Source organism: Tinamus guttatus, unplaced genomic scaffold (assembly GCF_059628265.1).
Source record: "Tinamus guttatus ecotype Peru unplaced genomic scaffold, ASM5962826v1 Tinamus_guttatus_pri_ptg000150l, whole genome shotgun sequence".
NCBI classification, from domain to species: Eukaryota; Metazoa; Chordata; class Aves; order Tinamiformes; family Tinamidae; genus Tinamus; species Tinamus guttatus.
In genome coordinates, this window is record NW_028288684.1 from 5,092,553 (window position 1) to 5,118,124 (window position 25,572).

General features: G+C 41.0%; 1 protein-coding gene across 1 annotated transcript in view; it reads right to left on the bottom strand.

Moving 5' to 3' along the window:
- KL (klotho) overlaps positions 1-24,152 on the bottom strand; it is a 48,194-nt gene extending 24,042 nt beyond the window's left edge. Inside the window, exon 1 of the mRNA XM_088522160.1 lies at positions 23,403-24,152. Within this exon, the coding sequence (XP_088378286.1) occupies positions 23,403-24,152 (750 nt within the window). The remainder of the gene's footprint in view (positions 1-23,402) is intronic.
- Positions 24,153-25,572: the final 1,420 nt, after the last annotated feature.

Sequence of the window (25,572 nt, forward strand, 5' to 3'; positions counted from 1 at the left end):
GCAACATTGTCTAATGACTGCCACAACTTTTGGTTCTACCTACTAACATTACACAATGACAGGTAACAAGACCCTGTGGTTTGTACATGGGACAAAGTTGAGCATCATTAGGCAAAATCCTAATTATCCGAAATTACTGGATCAAAGATTTGTGAGATAACTTGGGCAAATGCAGCCCAAAATGAGAGAGACCTACCTGAATGCTAATCTCTACAAATATTCTCAAACTTTACATCATGTTATTCAACTCTAACTCAGTCACTCCTGGCATAATAAACCCAGTTTACCCTGTTATAACCTTGTGTATTAAATTCAATTATTCCGAGATTAGAGCTGTGCATCAGTGATAATGGACCACAGAACAGATGGAAAAATTCCAAGCAGCCCTTTAGAGGGGTGCCAGAAAAAAACGGACCAGGATATGCATTATACGTGTGAAGATACCAGCTTTCAATCTTTAGACAACTGTTTAGATTATAATTTGACCAGATGTGAATAGGGAATTGTTTCTTTTTTTTTCTAATCAGTCTACAACTGTTTATGTGAGATCCAGCTGTGTTTGTATGCATACTCAGTATAAAGAAATCACTACAAAATATTTCATTGTCTTTCACCTGCTTGATAATATGTGTGCATGTAAAAGAATCAATTGAAGGGTGTGATTTGAATTACCCAGCAACTTTGCAAGTAATGCTTAATTTGTGAAAATCACCGCAAATGTATCCTAAATTAACTTTTATCCAGTAACTTTTGGAGTAGCTTTTATGTGATTATGGCAGATAATAAAACATTCAGATGAAACAGCTAAAGTCCAGTGGGTTGTAAAACAAGATACAAATGCAATGATTACAATGCTCTGCAATAACAAACAAATTACTCATGTAACAACTGCAATAGAAAAGGCAGAGTGTCATTCTCTGGGAATCCCTCTTGTGTGGTCCACTTCAGCTGCAGGAATTTTGAACTTGGCTCTACATCCTTTAGCTGTAATCCTAGTTATCATTTTTATAATTCATCATTTGTACAAAATGGAAGAATACTAAGCATTTAGCAAGTTGAGAGACAGCTATACACTCAAAAGAACTACAGGATACCTTCATACCTATGCTGGTTATCAGAGCCTGGAACTGGAGACAGCACCCCAGATATGGTCTCACCAGGGCTGAGTTGAGGTCAGGATCATCTCCCTCGACCTGCTGGCAATATTCCTCCTAATGCAGCCCAGGATACCATTGGCCTATTTGACCACAAGGGCACGTTGCTGGTACACCAAAATGCCCAGGTCCTTCTCTGCGTAGTTGCCCTCCAGCAGGTCAGCCCCAGTCTATACTGGTGTCTGGGGTTATTCCTCCCCAGGTGCACAGGACCCTGCACTTGCCTTTCTTTAACTTCATGAGGTTCCTCTCTGCCCAGCTCTCCAACCTGTCCAGGCCCCTCTGAAGGGCAGCACAGCCCTCCGAGGCGCCAGCAACTCCTCCCAGTTTGGGTTCCTCAGCAAACTTACTGAGGGTTCACTCTGTCCCTGCATCCAGGTCACTGATGAGTAAGATGAACAAAACTGGATCTGGTATTGATCCCTGGGTATTGATCCACCACTAGCTACAGGCCTCCAACTAGAGTCTGATCCACTGATGACAACACTTTGAGGTCTGCCATTCAGCCAGTCCTTGACCCACCTCACTGTCCACTCATCTAACCCCCACTTCCTGAGTTTCCCTATGAGGATGTCATGGGAGACAGTCAAAAGCCTTGCTGAAGTCAAGACAGGCAATATCCACGGCTCTCCCTTCACCTACCCAGATATGCATTCCAGTACAGAAGGCCTGTAGTTGTCTGGATCCTCCTTCCCCTTTCTGAAGATTGCAGTGACACATAACCAATGATTGTTGATGTCTCAGTGGTTATCCACATATCTTTGCAACAGCACAAGCAATCTTAAAGGCACCTGAAAAGTAATTAATACACTCACCATGGATACCTATAATCCTTCTCAGTGTTACTCGCTTTTACTGTTCTGCGATGTTTGGCTACTGTGCCAAACTACTCTGGTCACTCAGCAAAATGCACCTCGTCAGCAGGGATGCAGTCACCGGAGGAGGCAGATTTCTGTCCTCCTCATTTTGAGGAATCACCACACTCCTCAGCTGCCATCCAGAAGATAAGGTGCAAGTGTTCAAATCACAAGCCAGAAGATGAGAAATTCCAGTGCAGGGAATGGCAAGGGACAAGTAGACTCTTAGGGAAAGAGAAACTCTTGGGGTATAACATTCTTAATGATTTATGATACCCATGACTCCAATTAAGAGAGAGAGGAAAAAAATGAGACATCCAACTTTGTAGAAAAAAAAAGAGTAATTTGGGATCTTTGCATTTCTACGGGAAGAAGAATGATTTAAGTGCATTTCTGCATGTTTTTCCATGAGCTTATGGCTTCACTGCAGTTACAGATTAAACTCTTCGCAATTTATATCTCCCTTGATTTGGAAAACGCAGTAAGAATCTCATCCAAAGCCTGCTGAAAGCATGAAAATATACTTTTAAAGCATGAAGAAGTCGCTTTATGGTTGTTTCTAAATGCATGTTTAATGTCAGGCATAAAATTAGTCTGCTACAGATATGAGTGTTGGCTCAAAAGTGTACAAATGAAAGTTCTCCTACTTTAATCTTGTAGTCTGCAAACATAATAAAAAGCACCGTTTCAGCTAAAAGGTAGAATCTCTGAGAATATAAAACTGCAACAAATAAAAAGGATATAAAACAAAAACATATAATTCTTACTTTATGAGTATGATCATTATATTGTTAAATATCTGCAGAAAATAAACTAGGTTTCATCTGTTTGTATACAAGGGATCTGCTTATTTTGGCTGTCAGAATATTGAATACATATTTTAACATAGTTGGTAAGAAGTTAAATCTTATGGTATAAAAATCGCATGTAGTGTTAGCAGTTTCCTTCTTTGGAACTACCTACTATATTTTTATAGCATACAATCCAGAGCAGGTACTTTTATTGTTGCACAAAAATACTACAATCTCAGCTTTAGCAAACAAGAACAGAAATCACAGGAAAAGCTGACTTAAAATAGTTTTCATCCAATCCATGTAGAAAAACAAAAACAAAAAAGAATAAAAGAAAGAAAAAGAAATAGGAAACAGCAAAAGACAAGGAGAACTGTTTTCAGAGAAACTGTTTAGTCTAAACCATACAGAATAGGGCATGTTACATATATGATATATACGGCTACAAAAGGTGAACAGCTGCTCCTCTTTCAGCAATCTTTGCTTTAATTTCTATGCTCTTGCTCCTTAGTACTACAAGGTTTCTGAACAGAACTGACATTAACTGTGTTACTCGTAAATACTCTATCAGTATTGTACAGACTTTAAAGGTATTGACCACATTTAGGTTCAGACTTGACTCTTGACAGTGCAATCAGTGCTTCTCAAAGGCAGCCACATGGTTTTCACAAAGCTAATCAGATGTTTCACATTTCCCTGACAGGCTCTTTGCTAGTTCTCTACACATGCTCTCTTTTGGAGACAAAATAGTCCTCTCCTGAAGAAGAGATAGCAACTTTCATATCTCACTTTGGTTAACTCCAAATGATGTTTTAAAACTAAATGATGTTTTAAAACAGTTCAGCGTTGAAGGAACTAGCACATGGCAGAACTTATTTTTTGTGTACTATATCAAGAGTGTAATATTAAACTTCAGATGGCCCAGAAACAAAGCCTATCCCCCTAAAATACCAGTCATATCAAAGGATTTGTACACACAAATGAGAGTCATCATTGACTATGAATTTAGGGAGTAAATTGCCAGTATATCAACATTTTATTCTTCCCATTATTACCAGATATGGCTGAAAACTTTTCTGGCATGAGTTTTTCTAGCCCTTGTAAATGAAGATGGAGAAACATAAGGAGAAACTAAAATTGTAAACAAGCAGCTAATTCATAGATTTAGATACATTTTTTAAACTCTGTGGCTGGGCACTGAAGGTCAGATTGTATACTCAGTTATACCATAACCGTATACCGTAAATAACGATGGCATTTGTTTCTGCACAAACAACTCTTTGGAGATTTTGCCAGTAAATACCCCAAAACAAAGTAAAATAATGCCTCGGATAATTTAAAGAAAACTTGTGTGAGGAAGCCTAGTCCTAACATTAAAACATATCAGAATAACAGAAATGCTAGTTCACATATTTCCCATGCAATGATGGTAGCATCACTTCACCCTCCTAAATCCAGCTAAGACACACAAGAAAGTAACGGTGCTCTCCTTCACAGTCACCATGAAAAAACACAGGAAGATTCATCTCCATGTGAGGAAGAACTTCCTTCCTGTGAGGGTGACAGAGCCCTGGAACAGGCTGCCCAGAGAGGTTGTGGAGTCTCCTTCTCTGGAGATCTTCCAAACCCACCAGGATGCCACCCTGTGCCACGTGCTCTAGGTGTCCCTGCTGGAGCAGGGGGTTGGACTAGATGATCTCTATGGGTCCCTTCCAGCCTCAGCCATGCTGTGATTAGCAACTGGGAGGGGGTTATGAGCAATTAAGGTAACAATGACCAGATCAACACCTAACAGTGAGTCAAGTCTATCATTTAAATATTGCCTATTTTAAACAATGAGAGTTGAAAGAAAAGGGTTTGGAGAGATTGACCAAAAATCTATACAGTGATAGCAAAGACTTCCAATAGAATTCCATGAAGACATTCATGGAACATTGTAGGGTTGTAAATTAGCTGAGGAGTTGTTAGAGCCCCACTCCAAAGACAACAAACTCACGTGCAACTCAGGCTTAAATACCAAAGGGCAACAACAGAGCCCCAGCTGTGCTACTTCTCTCCCCATTTGCAAAGCAGTGATAACTCCAGTGACCGAATATTTTTTAAATCCTGTCTTTGTATTTCAGATCAGCACGAGCTCATGTAAGCAGATGGAAGTTTTACATATATTCAGGGCTCCTCAGATGGAAAAGGAGATTAAGTGTATCCTTGTGCCTAATACAACTTTAATATGCAGCTGCTTAATTCCAGCCACAGCGCCTATCCGTACTTCAACAAATGGAGCATACCAGTCAAAATAGGTCTGTAGAGAAAAATATTTGGTGCTAAGGAGCAATAACTACACTACCCAATGGACTAGAAGCGTATTAGCAGCTGAAGCACTCTAGGTGTGCTCTTGCAGAGCAGTTTGCAGGTTAGTCCCATCCAAAAATAATACAGCTTCTGTAGTTAAAACCACCTCAGGATACAAACTACAGGGATTCACATACCAAACACACTCCTGATTGCAATGGCAATGCTATCGTAGTTGCATGCTTAAGCAGCCTAACATTACAGAAGCATGAAATATAGGCTATTTTTAAAGAAAATCAAACAGGAATTCAGATATATGATAAAGAACTACCCAGCATTTTTTTCCTAGAGAAAAATGTTTTCACTAGTTACAGTTAGGCTAGCATAACCCTCAACATGCATGGTCTACAAAGGTTATTGGAAAAAGATTTAGGAAAAGGCACATTAAATCACAATTATGCTTCAGATATTAAAAGAAATCACAGATTGCACAGATGACATGAAATCTTTGTTGCAGTAAACATGCTGTAGGAAGCAGTGCAATTGGCAGATCAGTAACTAACTAGTTCCCTAAGAGCCATTAGAAAGAAAGAAAGAAAGAAAGAAAGAAAGAAAGAAAGAAAGAAAGAAAGAAAGAAAGAAAAGAAAAGAAAAGAAAAGAAAAGAAAAGAAAAGAAAAGAAAAGAAAAGAAAAGAAAAGAAAAGAAAAGAAAAGAAAAGAAAAGAAAAGAAAAGAAAAGAAAAGAAAAGAAAAGAAAAGAAAAGAAAAGAAAAGAAAAGAAAAGAAAAGAAAAGAAAAGAAAAAGATGGTCTGAACCAGGGTCTGAAGGGCTTGGAGATTCGGGCACTTTGCTGATGTTTAATATGAAATGAGCTACGAGGCACCCAGAATATGAGGGCAAATGAAAGCTCTCCCGGGTCAGACCAAAGGTCTGGCCAGCCCAGTGCCACCTCTGACAGCAGCAGCAGGACATTTCATATCCTATTTCAGGGCAGAACATGAGCCCGTTGACATTCTGAGATCCTCCTTGCCTGGCTGTTCTACTGGGCATGTGAGAGGGGGCATCTCTGTCCATTTCCTTTAATATCTGCTTACAGTTCGTGAACTTGTCTAATCCCTTTTTGAACCCGAGGGTAAAATCTTCCTTGATCTCCTGCAGCAATAAATTCCACAAGTTCACAGCCTCTTTTTTGCTCTGTTCTAAACTACTAATTTTCAGTGAGTGTCTCCTAGCTCCAGTACTGTAGGATGTGACAAATAACAGTTCTGCATTCACCTTATCCATGACTTTCATCATTCTCTAGGCCTTGGCTGTATTCCCCTCAGCTTTTTCCTCTCCATAATTAAGTATCTACTCGTAAAACAGTTGCTCATTCCATTAATCATTTAAATTGCCATTATCTAACTCTTTTATGTCCTTCTTGAAATGCAGAGCCCAAAGTAGCGCACAGTACTTAAAATGTGGGTACACCGATATTTTATGCTATTATGAAAATTCTGTCCCCTCTCTGATTCTCAAAATCCTTCCTGATAATGCCCAGCATTTTCTTTCAGAGCTTCTAGATTACACAGTCTCACTGAAGAAAATGTGTGTTAAGAGCTACGAAACACTCAAAAGTACTGCTTGGTGTTACAGCACTTTTCAAAAACTAGCAGCATTTTACAGGAAATAATTAAATGAAGAATCTACAGTTAAAAGTGTAAGTTATAAAGTTACATTTTAGAACAATTTTTCAGAGTTCCAAAATGTGTATTTTAGTATCAAATGGAAAATTTACCAGCTAGGGAAGAGGGCTTGTATGATTTTCTTCAGTGCTTTCCAACTATGGCATTTGTCTTGCAATGTGAACTGGCAGCAGCACCACCAGACTTGTACGATGAGTAAGGAGGAGAAAAGCACACTGACCCATAGAACCATAGAATCACAGAATCATGAAGGTTGGAAGGGACCTCTAGAGATCATCTAGTCCAACCCCTCTGATCACACAGGGTCATCTGCAGCATGTGGCACAGGACTGCATCCAAGGGGACATACCCTACAGCACAGCATATGGCAGAATCCCACTCTTTGCTGAGCCTATGGTATATGTTCATCTCTGAGTCTTTTCTGTGTTAATCCAGGCACAGCTAAAAGGACAGAGAATTGCTGAATCCCAAGAGGTTGCCAAAAGAAAGAGCTACCATGATATGGTCCATTACCAAGAGAAGTAAGAACGGCAAAAAGCACAAGCCCTTGCCTGTTTGGTTTGGTTTGTCTTCATGGAAAGAATCCAAATATAACCGGTGAAATGAAACAAATGCCAAACCCCACGTGGATGTTTCCTTTGGTGGGAGAGTGGGAGCTGAATCTGAAGGTGCCCGAGTTGTTCACTCCAGCTTCCTTTTATACTCCATGAAAAGAAACAGGAAATTCTAGGAGCAATTTATCTTACTCCATGTAGAAGGTGGCTGGAAATGGTCATGCCTTTAAAATGTGTCTACTGAACATAAAGGGAGCATAAAGTAACTAGTTCAGATGTAAATGTTTGCGGTGTAAATGCTGACTGTAAAGTGAAGTGCATCACACCAAAGGACCATGGTTTGGTCCTTTCCAATTTAAAGTATATAGTTTAGCAACTATACTTTTATAAATGTTATGGGGATTTTTTTTTCTTTTTTTCTTTTTTTTTTTGCATACTCTAAGAGTGTTGCCTCCATAATCTTCAGGGAAGACAATGTGCTGAAGCAAAAAAAAAAAAAAAAAAAAAAAAAAAAAAGTGAACTAAAGCAGAGACCTTCCACAAACCTTATTTACTGCAGACCAGGAGTTAATCCAGCTGACTGTGAATTTAAGTTCCTGCAGGATGGTGCTTAACCAGCTGCTACCTTTTCACCCAGGACACTTTTCCAGAAAAGTGTAAGATGTTCTGGGCAAGGCATTAGAAATGTTTTGCTAAAACACAAGAATTTGATGAGTCTTCTAAAGGCGAATGAAGAATTCTAATTTTGGAGAATTTTCTTAGGAACATGAAAAATACTGAACTGAAAATCATTGCCATATTTAGGCAATGTCTCTTGTGTCTCTTCTATGCCAGGCATTAGGAAAACATGATTAGGAGATTAAGAACCACCTCAGGGGCATCAGGTTCAACCCCCTGTTTCACTTTAACATTAGCTGGGTATTTTGTTCATACTCTCTCCTCTGGTAGACTATGATAGGATCATACTTCAAAAATGGTAAATATTTTATTTTTCTAATTTTCAGGTTACATTCAGTCTAAACAGTTTGGTTTGTAAAACAAAACTGTCCTTTGCCTCATATAGCTATTTTCCTTTATGTGTTTCTACCATTGATCCAGTTAGAGAAGCAAGTGTATCTTTTTCAAATGTTCTTGCTTGGATAAAAAAGCCATGTTCAAATAAGATAATTCCTCATCTCTGCTGGAAATAGCACCTGATACAAACTAGAAATAAATATCTTTCTCACAGCTGGTTTATATTGGCATCTCACAGTCATGCTGTGACCAGCAGGTTCTCAACTTCTGGCAAAAAAAAATATATATATATATATTAGCCTCTCAGTTCATCTGTTTATAATCTTGATAATACTTTGCACTGATAATGTTTCCTAAAGTTTAGCTCATGCTCTACTTGGTGCAATCCTACTCTGTGCCAAAGCAGGATAGTGAAAACACTTCAAAAGTTCAGTCCCACTAGCAACTGCCCTTCAGCCTGAAATTTCCACTTTCACTGCAACCTTCATGATGTTCTTTAGTGTTTTTTTAACTACTGCTAATTCCCACTCTTGAGCTTAAATAATAATTCCCCATTTGTCACCATTTCAAGTGTCCTATTGCAGTACAGGTTGATCGCTTTGATTTTATTTTTCTAGATAAAGAGTTACATTATCACAAAAAGTCATCCAATGACTCTAGGTTGACTTTGGTGTCATAAGTTAACAGTTTTTCACCTGCAGTTATTTCTGTTCATAGTTCATTAAGTTCATCAAAATCATTAAACTTTCTGCCTCTGAATCCCAGTGGGCAGGAGTGATCACCCGTATTGAAATATCAGATACAAATACGAATTCGCTTTGGAAATAGATGCTTTTTATCCCATCTTCTTCAGAATGGCTGCTATATGTCTTCCCTTATTCCACTTTTTCTATGCAACTGATGAACAACTTTCAATTCATTTTATTTTTTTAAGACAAGCATATTTTCTATTTTCTTCTTATAGCAATCAGTAAATATCTGTTAAATACAACAAGTATACCTAAATTGAAATAGTCTTCAACAATCTCCATGGAGAAAATAATGGAACATTAAAGGAAAATTTTGTTTACAAACAGAGAGAGATTGTGACAATTATGTGGTTTACATCACAAACTACTTTAAGGCAATTACTGGACTAACCCTCCTGTACTCCCCTCCTCTGCCCTCTCCCCAACACAAGGAAAGGAGCTTGCATTTCCCTAAGAGCAACTACAGAAGATTTTTGCAGACCTCAGGAGCAGGACTCATTCAATTAAGTGCAAAAGTCTACAAAAACTCTAGTTTTATCACAGCAGGTTCTCTCTACACCCAGCAGACAGGAAAGGGCACTCTGCAGTCTGCAAGCAAGAGGGCTCTACTGGCATCCAGGGTCTACCCAGCAAAGCACACACATTCCTTCACACAGCCATCACCATGCTCCTACAGCCCTGCTCCATGACTCTTAGGCCCATCACTTGCCACCACTCTGCTCAATGCCAAAGCTTTGCAGGCTCCAGCCTAGGGAGTATCTCCACTCACTAGCCATGGTGCAGAGCCAAAGTACACAGAGCTACACCCCTGGCCAGGCCAGTGGACAGCTGACTCAGAGCTGCAGCATGAGTCCTGGCTGCACATCCCTCTGGGATCCCTGGGAATGCTGTCAAACTGTCTTCAGGAAAATAGCTTTACACTAAATCATATTTTATAATGGTTATTGAAAAGCCAACTATTGAAAAGCCAAGCAGATGCCAAGCTGTGTGTCAGAGCTGATGCAAGTGCTGCCTGGAAGGCAGCACCATGACGCTGTTAAATTGGGCAGACACTCCACAGTCTCACTAAAGCTATCAAAAAAAAAAAAAAAAAAAAAAAACAACTTGCTGCTGACAGCTAAAATTCAGGGTAGACATGAATTCCAGCCTGTTTAAAATTGCTTTCTAGCAGCTGGATAAATATAATTTGCTACTGATCATCCTTTCAGGTTGAAGGTTGTCCCAGCTGAACCCAATGCCAATGAATTACTTTCATACTAAATACAAAGATGGATGTGGGGGCTGTGCAAATCTACCCCCTGCCCTACCTTCTTATTAGCACCCCAAAGTGGTGGCCAGCTAACAGTGAAACCAAACTGTGGCTTAGGCACTTTGCTCTTCCCTCCAAACTCTCCTCTACCCAGAGCTGCCTCTGGAAGAGAAAAACTGATAAAAAAAAATACTTGTGTTCTCCACAGTTTATTCTCCAGTTAACACATCCATCAGCAAAATAAAGTCATTTTTTAAGCTATGAAAAGATATCTGTATTCAACCCAGAATATGCAATCTTTTTTTTTTTTTTTTTTTGAAAACACTCCAGAATGACATATTTTGCCAGACTGTCCTCTGGGCATGCTGTAACCTTTAAAGATTTTGGGACACAAAACTAAGGCTTTGGACAGGTGCTTTCTGAAGCTGCACACAGCTGTATAATTCACTGTGTTTTTTTGCAATAGTGATGGGGTTGGTAATTAATCTTCCCAGAAATATAATGTGCAGACTGAGAAAGCAGCATTTTTGCACTTGCACAAGGGTAAAAAGAGAATGCAAGAACAACTGCAATAGGTCTCCCTAACCCATCTCTCATCAGTTGCAGAAGATCCAGAGCAAGATGCTTCACAGAAAAAAAAGTGAAAGCCCTCAGGTAAATGGAGGGTATTTCATTCTCCAGGCACCATCTCCAGACCTCCAAGTGGAATTAGGTTAAACTGGAAAAGATGAGCTTTAATATTCCTATTTCTAATGCACAATTATTTTTAAACTATTACCTGTATTAACAATCTTTTTTTAAAATTTTGTCTGATTTTTGTTTTTAGCCACCTCCTTTAACAAGGAGTTCCTCCATCTAAATGGCCATAACAAACTGTCTCCTTAAACTAATATGAAGCACTACATTTTGAATTCACAGATTGTTCCCATGAACATAGGCAGGACAGGAGTTCCTCACTTGCGTTTATGAATTGTATTCAACATCATCAGATCACACAACTGAAACGCAGCCATTAAGACAAATAGTCTTCTTGTCATGTACTGAAAATGTTTACACACTTTTATTAGTGATCTTATTTAAACACATTTCTTGTTTAAACTACAACGTATAATATTAATTTATCCTATCTTCCTCCTTCCACTTCTCCACAAAAAAGAAGGCCACACCATTCAGTGTGTTTGTTGAAACGGGAAAGTCAAGTAAAGAAATGTGGATAAAGGGAAACCAAAGGAGGAGATGAGGAGAGAACACCGAGATGGAGCTCAAATACGACATCACATTCGGGCAACTTACACAACTGCTAAGACTCCTCTGCTTCAAATCAAGGTTATTCTTTCAATGTGTATTTCCACATGATCACTGCCATAAAAAAAGAATGGAACATAAACAAAAGCCTCTCAGAATTTAAGACCTAGCTCACTGATTTAATGTTTCTTCTTCCTCTAGCCCTCTTATGTGCTGCATCCAAGCTCCTAGGAAATTCATCTTTAAAAATAGTACCTATTTTGGAGATACAGAAATAGCTTTCTGTCTGTTCTTCGCAGATTCACAAATCCAAGTTCTCAGCTAAGCTGGCTGTCTTAAATACAAGATCATCCAGCTTTCTCTAACCAAGACTGCAGATGTGTTCAGCCAAAAAGCAGAAGGCATCTTAGGAAGAAGAGATTATTCTGAGAAATATTTTAGAAGATTCTGCAATCTTGCCAAATACGAATGGGCCCCTGGCTACTTATTGGAGACTAAGCAAGGGCAGCAAAGAAATACTGAAGGGAAGATAATCCCCATCATTGGGAAGAGGAAGACATAAAAATGGGCAATGCTGAGGATGATGTAACTTTCTTGGCAAAGAGGATTGAGAAAAAGAGTTATGTCTGTCAAACAGGAGAGTGTAAGAAGCACAAGCAGACAACTTTACTGTATTGGGGGGAATCCAACATGAGATCAAGCCCTGGAAGAGTAAGGGTTGCCATTTAAGGAAGGAGTGGCAATTCCATTTCAGGGTGGGTTCCAACATGTAGTACAAAATCCTTATTTTTCCAAATTCCATGCCTCTCCTTTCATGACTTAGCTTTAAAATGTTTCTACAACTATTCCAACACCAACCAATTTTGAAGTGGTCTCTTTCATTACCCTAAGCTGTGCTATGGAAAAATGCTGTTTCCCAGATGCTCTGTGCTACAGTTTGCTAGCGCTAACATCCAGACTCTGAAAATGACCATGTCAATTTGTTGCTGCTTTTATTAGATTTTTTTATTCCCTCCCTGTTTAAGTAAATGCCTCCTTCAAGTACCAGTTTTCCTTTCCGTCCAAAATAGGGAAAAAGAACCAGAAAAATCACTGAATTCTGTTCCATATAGAAATGGCAAAGGCAGAACAGCTACGAACACAAGACACAGAGTAACCACTATGCTGCAAGAATGCTGTCCTGACAGCTCTAGGACTGCTTTTTTCTTTCATCAAAGATTAAAAGGCATCAATCTACAGCCTCATGAAGTCAGTCATATTGCAGCAGGTTATAGAGCAATTTCACAAGGGTAAGCTGACCCGGTTTGAAGCAATGTGCATTCATCCAAAGAAAAAATACAGGTGGCAGCGTGTGAAATGAGTGACTGACACGCTGTATCAAAATGAAATTTTTCAACATTATGTCAAAATGGGAAACTAAGATTTGCCATGGCAAGATCAAAATGAAATAAGTGGGGTTTTTTTAATGCACCTGGATTCTGAACTTTTTCAGTGAAACTGAAGTGTCTACCTGAAAAACTTAATTTCAATGAATTCCAGTGCCAAATGATTTAGATTTCAGTTGCTCTAGTGACGTTGTATTACTTCAGGAAGACAAAGAGTATTAGGAATTGAGGAAAAGGCTTGCTGGCATGATGGGCAGTCAGGCCTGGTTATGAAGAGCACAAATAATATACTTCTGCCATGCATATTACTATGACTAATGAAGCAAAATCTCAGTTTACTCACGTTCCTTGCTCTGCTTTGTTCACCCCAATATTGCTTCCTCATTCAAAAAAGAGGCATATTCATGGGCAAGCAAGGGAAGTAATACAATAAACTTCACTGCATGTCCAAGATTTGACACCTTCCTCCTGTGGTAGAGATTCTACACAAATCTCATGATTATACATTTTCTTTGAGTTAGGAGGATCTCATCTGTTTTCCCTGTTGATTTATTTAACTACTTCAAAGTAACAGGGTTCTAAAGAAAAGTTTAAGGAAAAAGCAGTTCTGAGTTTCCTTAAGCTCCTTTGAAATTCCCGGCCTTAATGCAGCTTCCTTTTCAGGCTGCTCAGTTCTCCCCCTTTCCCAGTGCCATGGAGATGAGGGGAGGACAAGTGGAAGACGGATTCTTGGCTTTATTTCGCCAACTTTTCAGGTCTATTTTCTCCTCTTTCTGGCCTGGCTTGTAGCTTCTTTATGCAGTAAATAACTGGCTGTTCTGTTGTGGTGGCTTTTCTTTCAAATTAGTGACCTGACTGGAACTGTTTTTCCATAGAGAGCTTATACTTATTTTAACATTGCACTACAGTAGGAAAAAAAAAAGTATTACAATAAGTATGTCATCACTGAACAGCAAGGAACCAAGAGAATTTTCATTTAAAAACTTCAAGTCAAAGTTAATTAATTGACTTTTAAATAAAATGTACTAGGAATACATATATATATATATATATATATATATATGCACAATGCAATGCATTTCCAATGTACTTTCTCAAAAGAAAATAAATACTGCATAATTCTACCATACCTGAGTTAAGGAAGCACAATCAGAAGACTTAATTAATAACCATGCCTGCAGTGAAAATGACCTTATTTTGTAAAATGCTGAAAGTTAAATAAACAGTTTGAGTAAACTTTGTTCTTGCCTCTGAAAGGCTATTGCCCTTTGGACTCTTTGCTGTCTTCTCTAGAAGGAGGATCAAAACCAACAGACACCGCTATCTGCCCCACTGTAAAGCAAACCGCTTCTAAATTTGTACACCCAGGAATAATCCTAGCAATGCCAACATCTTCTAGCTTTTACTAAGGGCATGACACTGATTAACCTGCAGAACGACTTTTGGACTTAGAAAATAACACGGCATTTCCATAGTACAACCTCTCCTGGCCAATTTTAAACCACTCAGTTATTTTTTGAGGTGTGCTAACCTGAATTCAACAGAAGTCAAAGCTCAACTGTGATGACAATTTTAAAGAGCAAGTATCAAAATCATGGTGTGCAGACCAAAGGGAGAGTACAGTGGGAATCTGTGTGGTTCAGATGCTGCAGCAGCCGTTGTAAACAACACTTGCAGAGATTTAAGGAACTGGGAGAATTTAATATATTTTTGTTCAGAATGAGAACAAAAGCATGTTTTTGTTCCTTGTAACACAGAATTGCTATTTTCCTTAAGGACTAAACATGCCCAAAAATGAAGGCAACATAGCTATGCTTCAAAGCAACAAAATCCAGAGATTCTTAAATTGTTTTGGTCCTCCTTGCCAAATCTCTGGGGAGATATACCACAAAATCAATGTGTAATCTCAGGTCTGTGCAGTGTTGATGCTGTTACAGAGAGCCAGAAGTAAATCGCTATCCCCAATATCCTAAACAAACCGTTTACTCTTAATACATACTGGTTTTCAGTTTTTACATTGATTTACATTCCCAGAGCTTGAATCCTGCCATATATCATTCTACTGTGAATTGCAAGCAAAGAGGAAGAATGCAGGTTACTGAGATCTGTCATCTCCATCGTCACCAACTGCATCAAAAGTCTCTTTTCTCAGACTGACCTATCTCTGACTTAAAATAGGAATTTTGTTCACACTATCACCACCAGGAAGCCATTCCAGCAACTCATTCCTCCGAAAGCCACAGATGCGTTCTGCTGTCCAATCTAATTTTATTGAAAGTGATTTTCTAGACCTTTGCTTTTGTGAGCATATTGACTCTTAACTCACAATTTTCTTCCCCCTATTATAACCAGGACTATTCATAGGCAGGATTCCTGTGAATCTATTCTTTCTCTTTCTTGGCATTATTTGTCTCCTATTCATCCCATTTTACTGAGGCCTCCAGTCCTTCCCTAGGACTAATATTCCTTTCTCCTCTCATGCTTAGTTCGTTTCTCTTCCTTCTTGATATTCAATCTTCTGCTTCTTGCTGGCAACTTTCTCTGTCAAACACAGTAGAGTCTCTCAATTCTTCTTTTCTGCCAGTAGACAGACTCTTCTTCCATGTTTTATTCAGGATTATATTCCAAGGGATACCTTCTCCTCCAGGGATCTGCCTGATCTTGATTTCAGTAACTTATTAAATACCCTGAGATGTTTCTACAATTTTTTCTTCTGCGCCCATCACATTCTTAGATCTAATCTAAAATCAGCAATCACAGTGACCTAAGACATTTTTTTACCATTTTGGCAGGCAAGTTTTTGTTCAGTATTTAACAATAGATAACATACATCCTGCAATTTCTAAAACCTCTCATCCTTGCATTTGGAGGTCAGCTCCCCTATTTCTTCAGGATCATTTCCTATTGTTTATTTTTACCTTCATGGAAAGAAAGGGAAAAAATATCCTGTAAGCATTTCTTTCCTTACCACTGCCTGCAACCAGGCTGCCTCAATTTCTGGCTTGTTAGCTTTTCTAAAATTTTGCCTAGATCAGCCTTGCTCAGCAGTTTTTGTTCACCTGCAATAACCAAATGTGCAAATCACATACTGCCTTGCAAGTATTAACAAACATTTCTGAAAAAGATTCTCCCAAACTGAAACTGTAAACAAATCCCAGACTCCCCAAACTAGAGCAGAAAAAACTACAGAGCAACTGCATGCAAATCCATAAGTGCTCTTTCCTGGCAGGATATGTACTTTAGTCACCAAAATTATTAAAACGCTCCATCTCGATCTCCCACAGCTTGCACTGCTCTCCGCTCACTGTTCCTATCTAGTCACCTCTTGCCAGTAGCACGACCAGCTACACAGACACATTCACCGTTTGCTCACATTTCAGTCTACTTGAGAAAATACTAAAGGAAAAAGAATCTTTTGTTCCTCAGAGCAGACTGGTAGGAAGGAGATGCTTTTACTCAGAAGAAGATCTTAGTAATGTGAGGGATGAAGCTACGATATTTGCACAAGTAACTGTAAGAGTCCCAATCTGATTTAATATCTGATTTAATGACCTAAGAGAAGTCAGACTGTGACCTTCTTGAAGGTCAGATTCTCAGCATGTGACAAGTGAAGTAACTTTCTCTTACCCCAGACAGCAGTTATGCCTCCCGACGAAGTCCATTTCTACAGAAAAGACTAATTTTCTGCACTTCCGCCTGATTAAGGCACCTAAATGAAGGTTTCTTCTACTTGACTGATCACAGGAAGAGCCTGCAGCAGCTCTCTGCCTTCAGTCAGAAGGGAAAAGCAGGAACTGTAAGACCGCCAGCTCTACCTCAAAATAAACACTACACTCTGCAGAAAAGAAAGAAGTTGTGCTTTGTATACATATGTTTATATATATATATAAATACATATACACACACCTTATAATTTGTCTTAACAATATTCTCAAATATGGAACTACGCCCATCCACTACCTTAAGTACTGGAAATGTTCCGTAGCAGCAAGATGGAACGGAAACTGGAAGACTCGGTCATAGCAAGGCAGACACGGTAACAGGAGACTTTCCACAGGCTTCAGTTCAGATCCCCAGAACTGTGACGAACACTGGATCTCGTCTGCATGAAGAAAGGCATTAGAGAATAATAACAGACAGAAAAGGCTATCGAGGAGCAGGCAGCCTTGCTTTCATGCATGTTGTGCAACTTTGTAAGATGTGATTTTTTGGTGCCTATCTAAATGTCCTTATCTATATCAAGCTGCTGTTAATCAGCAATCATTATCTTGCTAGCCCTGAACATTGCGCTGTCCAACTTGTTAAATAAGAACTTCAATCTTTAATGAAAAGCACAGTGTCTAAAATGGAAGCACAGTAAACTACTTTGGATAAGCTCCAGCAATGTCATCTAGGCACCTTCAACTTTGGTACTGCAATTGCAACAAATAAAAAAATGGCATGTGACTCTCAAAATTACCTCTGAGAACACAGATTTGGGGATGCCAAAAGGATTAAGCAGAGATCCCCAACTATAAAACCCGCAACTACATAAAATTCAGACAGCACCGCTAAAATGCTCCTAATGAACAGCAGCTGCTTTTCCTGCCGAAGCCGGCCCGTCCGCAGCACAGCAGGAGCCCGGAGCGGCAGCTACCGTGCGGAGAGCAGATGACTGACTCAACTCAACTCAACGTGAGACATCTCCATTCACTCACAGCACAGAGCCCGGCTCCTGAAGAGACGTTGCTCCCCGGGCTGGAGATACGGCCTTGACTTCCTTCAGACCAAAGGTGGCCATATACTCGGATATTCCCATTCCTGCTTGAGCAACAGATCTCCTCACTCTTTGTGAAAAGACATCACCACTTTGGAGAAAAAGGGGGTAAAAATAAAGCTGACATGCTTTGTACCAGATCGAGTGCTCCCGTTAGCATGTGTGGTTTGACACTGCTCAGGAAACCTCCCTCTGCCTTAGCTTCCCCAGTGTGGAGGAGGGATCTCATCCCACTTCAGCCACTGTCCCCAGTGCTGCTGCCAGCATCTTAATAACGTTTCCCAGAATCTCTGAAGAACTTTCTGAGCTATGGAATCTCTCATACTTTTCCCTGATAAAACCTCATTCCCCATATCATTCCCATGTCATCCCCACATCATTCATTGATATTTCTATAACTACAGGACAAGGTACTCTTTAAAGATAACAAACTGCTTTTTTCTATGCCTGAATATAACATTATTTCTGCAAGTGTATATGCATGCAAATAGAAATAGCAAAAAAGAAGCTGCATATTCTCCCTTCGATGCTAATTTGAATAAAAAGAATGTCAAAGTCCCAACTCCTCCATTTATCACAATTTAAAAGCGGACTCTACTTTTTTGTGCTTTTGATGAGTAAAGCTTCAGAAAGTCATGTCAAGTCATAGCTGTTAATATAATCTGGGAATATCCCAGAACCTTCCTAGGCAGCTACCATTGTAGATTTGTAAGATTTGTAGCATCTTACTTGAATCTGGCCTATGACTTGTCTTCTCTGACAAATGTTTACTTGACATCTCTGACATGTGAAAGGTACTTGATTCACTTGACTGAATATTAATATAATCACTAGTGTAACAGATTCTTTGAAAAGGCGATCGATATTCAAGATCAGAAACAGAACCAATTTCTTGTTTTTCTGTGAGTTGTGTCTTAAGAAAGGATAAATAAAAAAAAAGTTTTTACTTAGATTTTTTTTAATCTTCATGCATTATTATAACTATTGTGAGTTATATTGCTTTCAAGAACTCCAAAACTATTCTACTTGCACCAGGTTTAAGTTTCAAGGCTGTCTGAATGTTAAAAGAAGCAATATGCCCTTAGAGAAGCCTGCTCCCCCATGCTGCAATTAATGACACTTTATTAAGTTTAGCGCTGAAGGTCAGCAAAAGTCCTTACCTTCTGTTTTGGAAAGAGAAAGGAAATCAGTATTCTGTTGCTATGTGCCTGGTTTCCAGGCAGCAGTTTCACTCACTTCTGCAGGAAACAGTGTTCTTCTGTTTCTGCAAATGCTGTTTATATTGAGTAAAGGCAAGTATGACCAACTCAGACAATATACTGTGAAGTAGTTATGAAAAAAAAAATGCATTTGCAAAAAAAACAGAATATTGTACAATCACCTCTCTTGGTTCCTATCTGAAGAAAGCGATGCATCATATACCCAACATTTTCTCACTGTTGACTTGAAGGACACCAACTGTTATGAATCCCACTTGATCTATTCAATTTATTTTGCGAATAAACACATATTCCCTACCAAGTCTGAAGGGCTTAGACATGTCAAAAGCAACAAGTGTCAGTGGAGATACTATCAAAGGGTGAAGTTTTTGGCTAATGTCAATCAGTACCACTCTAATAAACAACCAAAGATGGATCTATAAAGTGTTTTTTTTTTCTTGCATACGCTTTTATGTTATTATTATTATTATTACTACCTGTTCTTTCTAAAAACTGTGCCTTACGCTTCCCGTTTAGATATGACTCAATTGTGGAACTTCCTGACAAGTAGAAGTTTTATTTAAGAGATGTCCTTTTTTCCTCTCTCCAAAGAACATCCTATATATGCCAAGGTAGCATGTAATTTTGACAGCATAATACTTAACATTTAACATAACACATAATATTTAACATTTTGAGCAGGTAACACTATTAGCTGGCTATTAGTACAAACTAATGAGAGGTGGCAGGAAAGCTTAGAGTACTACACTTCCTCTATGAACCTAGTTCTTAAAAAGAAAAAGAAAAGAAGTTTCTGTCACCTGTCCTTTTGTCCCTCAAAGAGAACATAAATGTGAACATAAATGTCATCAGCAGAAAAAATCTGACTACAGCAGGGGCTCTACCCGCATGGCTCAAACCACTGAAGCTCCAGGTGCTGATGCTGCTACTTGCAGCAGATGGAGTTGAGCAACACGCAGTCTGCAAGTCTGGTCCTCAAAACTGTTCTGCAATTAAGGGATAGGGAGGCTTGTATCTGTACATGTCTGCTTGTTCATATATGTTTATGCATGTACAGATATGAGCAAGCATCGAAAACACATGAGCATAATTACTTCTGTAAATATGTGCAAGTCCTTCAAAAAGCTTTTTCAGCATGTTTTATTCTGCTTCTCCAAAATCAAAGTGGGGTTCCATGCACTACATTTTGCAAATATTACCATACCACTATTTTTTTTTAATTTACCCATTCCAGAGTATTGATAAGAAATTGGAACAACTGTTAAAATCACATTAAAACTTCAGAAAAAAAAATCAAGGTAATTAAAAAATCTAATTCAAAAGGATGAAATCAAGCCAAATTTGAATGTCATTAAGCAGATCAAACTTCATTGCCCTGTTTCCACCAGACCTGAACTGACCTGAATCGAATCAACCCTTATTTGATTACTTTTTCAAATAATAAACAACTCCCTCCAAAAGACAGAGTCCAAAATCCACCTTTATATCTGCTGAATTTTAAAGAATTTAAAGGAAATTATTACATTTTAGTGTAATTAGTATCCAGTAAGATAAATCTCTTGCAAATAGTGTTCACTAGCAATTAATCTTTCTCCTCATGAGAGTTTTTGTTTGAATAAAGGCAAAAAGAAGATAATCAGAAGTGTTTGCATTTGCAAATATGGACAAAACTATGAGAATAAAATAGTCATCTAATCTGTCGAGAACAAAGCATTTACAAGAGTATGTTTTATCTTTTAAAGAACATGTTCTTCAATCTGAATTTCACTTGGAAAAAGAAACAAGAAGGCCCCAGAGAAGGGAGAAGCCTGAGAATGGTAATGGAAGACATAAGCAGCAACGGTTTGGGTGGCTGAAGAGTTTTTTGAGAGCAGAGAACAGCTACATCTTTCCTTTGCGGACTGTAGTGCACAACAGCCCTGCCCGGTGCTGTGCATGTTTCCCAAGTTGCAGGATGAAGTGGCAGACCCACAACTGCACAGCCTTCTGACCCACGCCAAGGCTGCTCGTGCTCCTGAGAACGAGCGACCAAAGTCACTCCCAAGCTTATAAGCTTATATCCATCCCCACCTCCATTCACAAACATTATCCAAGATGTAAAGTCAATCACTCAAGAATTAGGGCGAGGAAAATTACATTTGCACATGGAAATGTAATTCATTCTCTTTAACACATGCAGGTACAACTTGGCCTTTCATTACATGATCACCTAACTGCGTATTCAGGGAAACTGTACTCTGAAGCTTCCTACCGCACTGCTTGTAAAAGTTGAAAGGTGTCACTGTGGGGATGTAGGAAAGAAAAGGACCTCGGTGTTAAAGCCATTGACCATTCTGCTCTAAAGAGTCAGGCCAGATCTTGGCCTCTACCAAAGACTCCTACCTAAGGATTCAGGGATGGGAGCTCCTCTGCATGGACTTGACAGGAAGAAAGATGTCAGGAAGAAAGACTTTAAAATCAGTGGATACTTTTGACCTTAATTGCACCTGTGTTTCAGATCCACCTTTGTCAAATACGAAAAAAAAAAAAAAAAAAAAAAAGTCTCCTACCTTACAGAGTTGTGTAAAAAGAAATGATCACTATTTTTGAAAAAAAGCATTGATAGTCACTAGGAAAAGACTAATCCAGAGATTGTGTCCCTAAAATACTTACAGTGAACCAGTGAACTGCCCTGGGCTAAGTGCTTAGACTTTCTACCTGCCTCAAGAAAGTCTGAGCCAAACTTTCCCATTTAGGAAAACATAAAGACATCACTTTCCTTCTTGATAGGACTTTTGTGAGAACAAGCATATGCTTGAGATTATGAGGGGCTCACTCATATTCTATGGTGACGTGAAATATAAACACTTGAGATAAACAGTGTTGTGGAAAATTAATTGAGCAAGTAAGCACTGCTTTTAGCTGTCTGTTTTCATAGCCTTTTATTCTTATGTGAAACCAAAAATTGAACAACCAGGTGGAGGGGAGAACCATTCAGGATATTGAATTGGTACTCAGCAGTTGCCCACTTTGCACAGCAAAGGAGAGGCTTTAAAAAGAAAATAAAGTGACAAGACAACATTGAAGTCCATGGCAGCATGCCTGTGACCCTCATAGCTGAAGCAAGACTTGCAAGGTAACTTTATTTTTATAGCTCGAGTGCTTAAATTAATAGCTTTAATGATTTCTTTTGCATATAATCTGTAAGAATTCAGAGAAATAAAACTTCAGTTCCTAAAATTTGATCATTGCCAGCACCAAGTCTACAGCCCTTCCCCTTGTGCAGAGTCCTACTGATTTCAGAGTAACTATGCAAGCACAGCAAATAATTTGTGACCAGGTATTTAGTGATGTTATGAAAAGTTTAAAAATCATTTACAGGTGGGTAATAAAGCCTTGCTGCAAGGTTTGGGGCTAATATTGCGAACGCTTAAGTTTAAGAGTAACTTCAGTGACAAGCAGAGTCGGTTCAGTGAACTGCACAACCACGGCCCCAAACCCAGTCAAGTGCATCCAAAGAGCTACTTAAGAGTTTAAAGGTTTCAGCACCAGGAACTTAAGTGCCATCTGAAATTTTTACCCCTGTGCAAACTGCATCCATGTGTATATCCATGCACACCCCTCTATTTTGTCTTGAAACAATTTTAACAACAGATTATGCAAAGTTAAAAAAAAACGAAAAAAACGGTTGACTAAGTAAGGAGCTGGGTATTTTAGAAGCATTCTCATTTTGTGTGTGATACTCAGGAGAAGCAGGGAGGGCATATAGAGCAAATGAAGAGTTTTGGAAGGCGCATTACTCAGGTAAAACAGATAACATCTTATGAGCAGTAACTAAATATCATTCAAGTTAGATACACTGAATCCTTTGCCCTGCCAGGGAGAAGATTTGCACATAATTTTGCTTAACTCTATCTGACAAGCTGCAAGTGCTTCCAGCAAACTTTACAAATATACCGTATATAAAAATACGCTTACTAGCCTAGCTGGGGAAAAGAGGGCTATTTTCCAGCACAAATGTTCATTTGGTCCAAAAAAACACTACTTTGCCAGGAAATATTTCTGGTGGGACGTTTCAGCCACCCCTTCCACCTCCATTAATTTGATCAGGCTTTTGTATCAAACACATGAACTCTTTTTACACTCGTGTTTACGATTACCATGGCAACCTGAGGTGGATGATGGACCTGGCCCAGCCACGGGTCTAAAATCACCCATCCCAAATGGCACTCACAGATATTGGGAGGCCACAGTTAAACATTTCTATGGTCCACCAGGAGCATTTACACTCTGCGTGTTTCTATTAAGTTGAGGCCACCACCAACACCAACGGATGATCCCAGGCATCGCCCACCCATTTGAAAGGTTCCCCACTGCACAGGGGAGCAGAACGGGCGCTAAATCCTGATGATCCCTCCATGTTAATTCATCTCTTCAACTATTTTTCACGCCGAGGCTCCCGCCGCCCTTTACCTGCAGCAGGTGATGGGCCGCGCGGTAGCCCAGGCGCGGGCCACCGCGCACGCCAGGCGGCAGCCGCCCGGTGCCGTAGCCGTGCCAGGCCACCACGTAGGGGTTGTCCATGGTGAGCCAGTAGCGCACGTGCGCGCCGAAGTGGTGGAAGCAGAGCTCGGCGTAGTCGCGGAAGAGCGCGGGCAGCACCGGGCTGGCCCAGCCGCCGTAGGCGTCCTGCAGCCGCTGCGGCAGGTCCCAGTGGTAGAGCGTGACCACGGGCTCGACGCCCAGCTCGCGCAGGCGGGCCAGCAGGCGCGCGTAGTGCGCCAGCCCGGCGGGGTTGGCGGGCGCCGTGCCGTTGGGCAGCAGGCGGGCCCAGGCCAGCGAGAAGCGGTAGTGCGAGACCCCCAGGCGCCGCAGCCCCTCGGCGTCGCGGTAGACGTTGTTGTAGCTGTCGCTGGCCACGTCGCCGCCCGCGGGGCGCGGGCTCGAGGGCGCGGGCGGCGGGCGGTGGGCGAACGTGTCCCACACGGAGGCGCCTTTGCCGCCCTGGCGCCAGCCGCCCTCCGTCTGGTAGGCGGCGCTGCCCGCGCCCCACAGGAAGCCCTCGGGGAAGGTGTCGTGGAGGAAGAGCTGGTCCTCCGGGTAGGGCAGGCGGGCGAAGCGCGCCCAGGTGCCCGCGCCCTGTCCCGGCGCCGCCAGCAGCGGCCGCAGCAGCAGCAGCAGCAGCGGGAGCAGCAGCAGCAGCGGCGGCGGCGCGGGGGCCATGACGGCGGCTCCCTCCGCTCAGCGCCTGCCCCCCAGCCCCCTTTTATGCCCCCCGCCGCCCCCCCGCCGCTGGGCACGGCTGTTAATGGTTACCTCGGGGCGACGGGGAGCGCAGCGCGGCGGCCGCCGCCGGCTCCGGGGGGCGGGATCGGAGAAGAGAGGTGAGGAGAGGAGGGCGGCGGCGGGGGGTTCCTCGGGGGAAGGAGAAACTTGTGTGTCCGCTTCGGGTCTTCCTCTGCCACCCGCAGCCTGCTGGCGCGCAGAGCTCGCCTGCCAGCTCCGTCTGCAGGTACCTGCTCGGGGTCGCCCCGTCGGAGGCAGCTCCGGCGCTGCCGCTGCTCCGCTCTCAGCCCTGCCCCGTCCCTCAAAGCGGCTTCTCGGGGGAGCGCACCCGACGGCGAGCGGCGAGCAGCCCCCCACGGTGCTGCCCACGTGCCCCGCGGGGACGGGGGACCCGTGTCGCCCCCCGCGGGGGGCCTGGGGTGGCCACGAGCCTCCTGAGCGCTGGCGCTGCTGCGGAGAGTCCCCAAGTCCCCGCATCTCACAAGTGACGGGCAGCGAACGGGGCTCCCACCGCGTCTTCGCAGAAGAAAGACAAGGAATTAAAGATGTGCAATATCGAAGTTTTGTGCCTGGTGCTTTATTATTATTATTAGTTACATATATATATTTTTTACTTGAATCCGGCATTTCCGTCATGATATCGTGTCAGGAGACACCGCAGCTGCACCGATAATGATTAGAAACGCAGAACTGAGCGGGGACTTCACACACTCCAGCCACATGCACGCAGTAATTCACGACCTGTCGCCTCCAAGTAGTGCCCTTCCCTTGCTGGAGTTGCAGGTTGGTGTATTTGGCTGTTTACTGCATGCAAAGCAAGTTTCAAATAGAAATGCCTCGCAGATCTTCATGGGGAGGAAAAAATATCAAGCTGCGTATTTATTTAGTTATGCCTTTATTTAAATTGTTTAGTTATGCCTGTTAGCTGCTTATATAGGGGTGGCACATGAACTTTTTCTTGAAGGCAGGTCACAGTCTGCTGCTCTTGTCTCCTTCAGACGAAGTTTTGACCAGGGCTATGAAGTAAGAATTAACTTCAAATATTGCCAAAGGTTGATATTTAATATTCAGTTATGTGAACTCTAGCACGAGTTGGGGGCATCCAAGAATAAAACTCACCTACAAGACAGGCTGCTAAGGACAGAGAGATGTTCCCAGGAGATAAAGTTATTGTTTAACTTTGAAGGCATTGCAATGATTTCACTTTATTTTTAGAAAATAAGTGCCCTCAGAGAAGAACTGCACATAGTTGCTAATAACGAGTTAGTGCATTTAAATGCCAGTTGTTAGTGGATACTCAGCTGCTGGAGGTTTTCTCTTGAGGTAGGATGGGCTCTGGCACCTTCCATAATCAGAA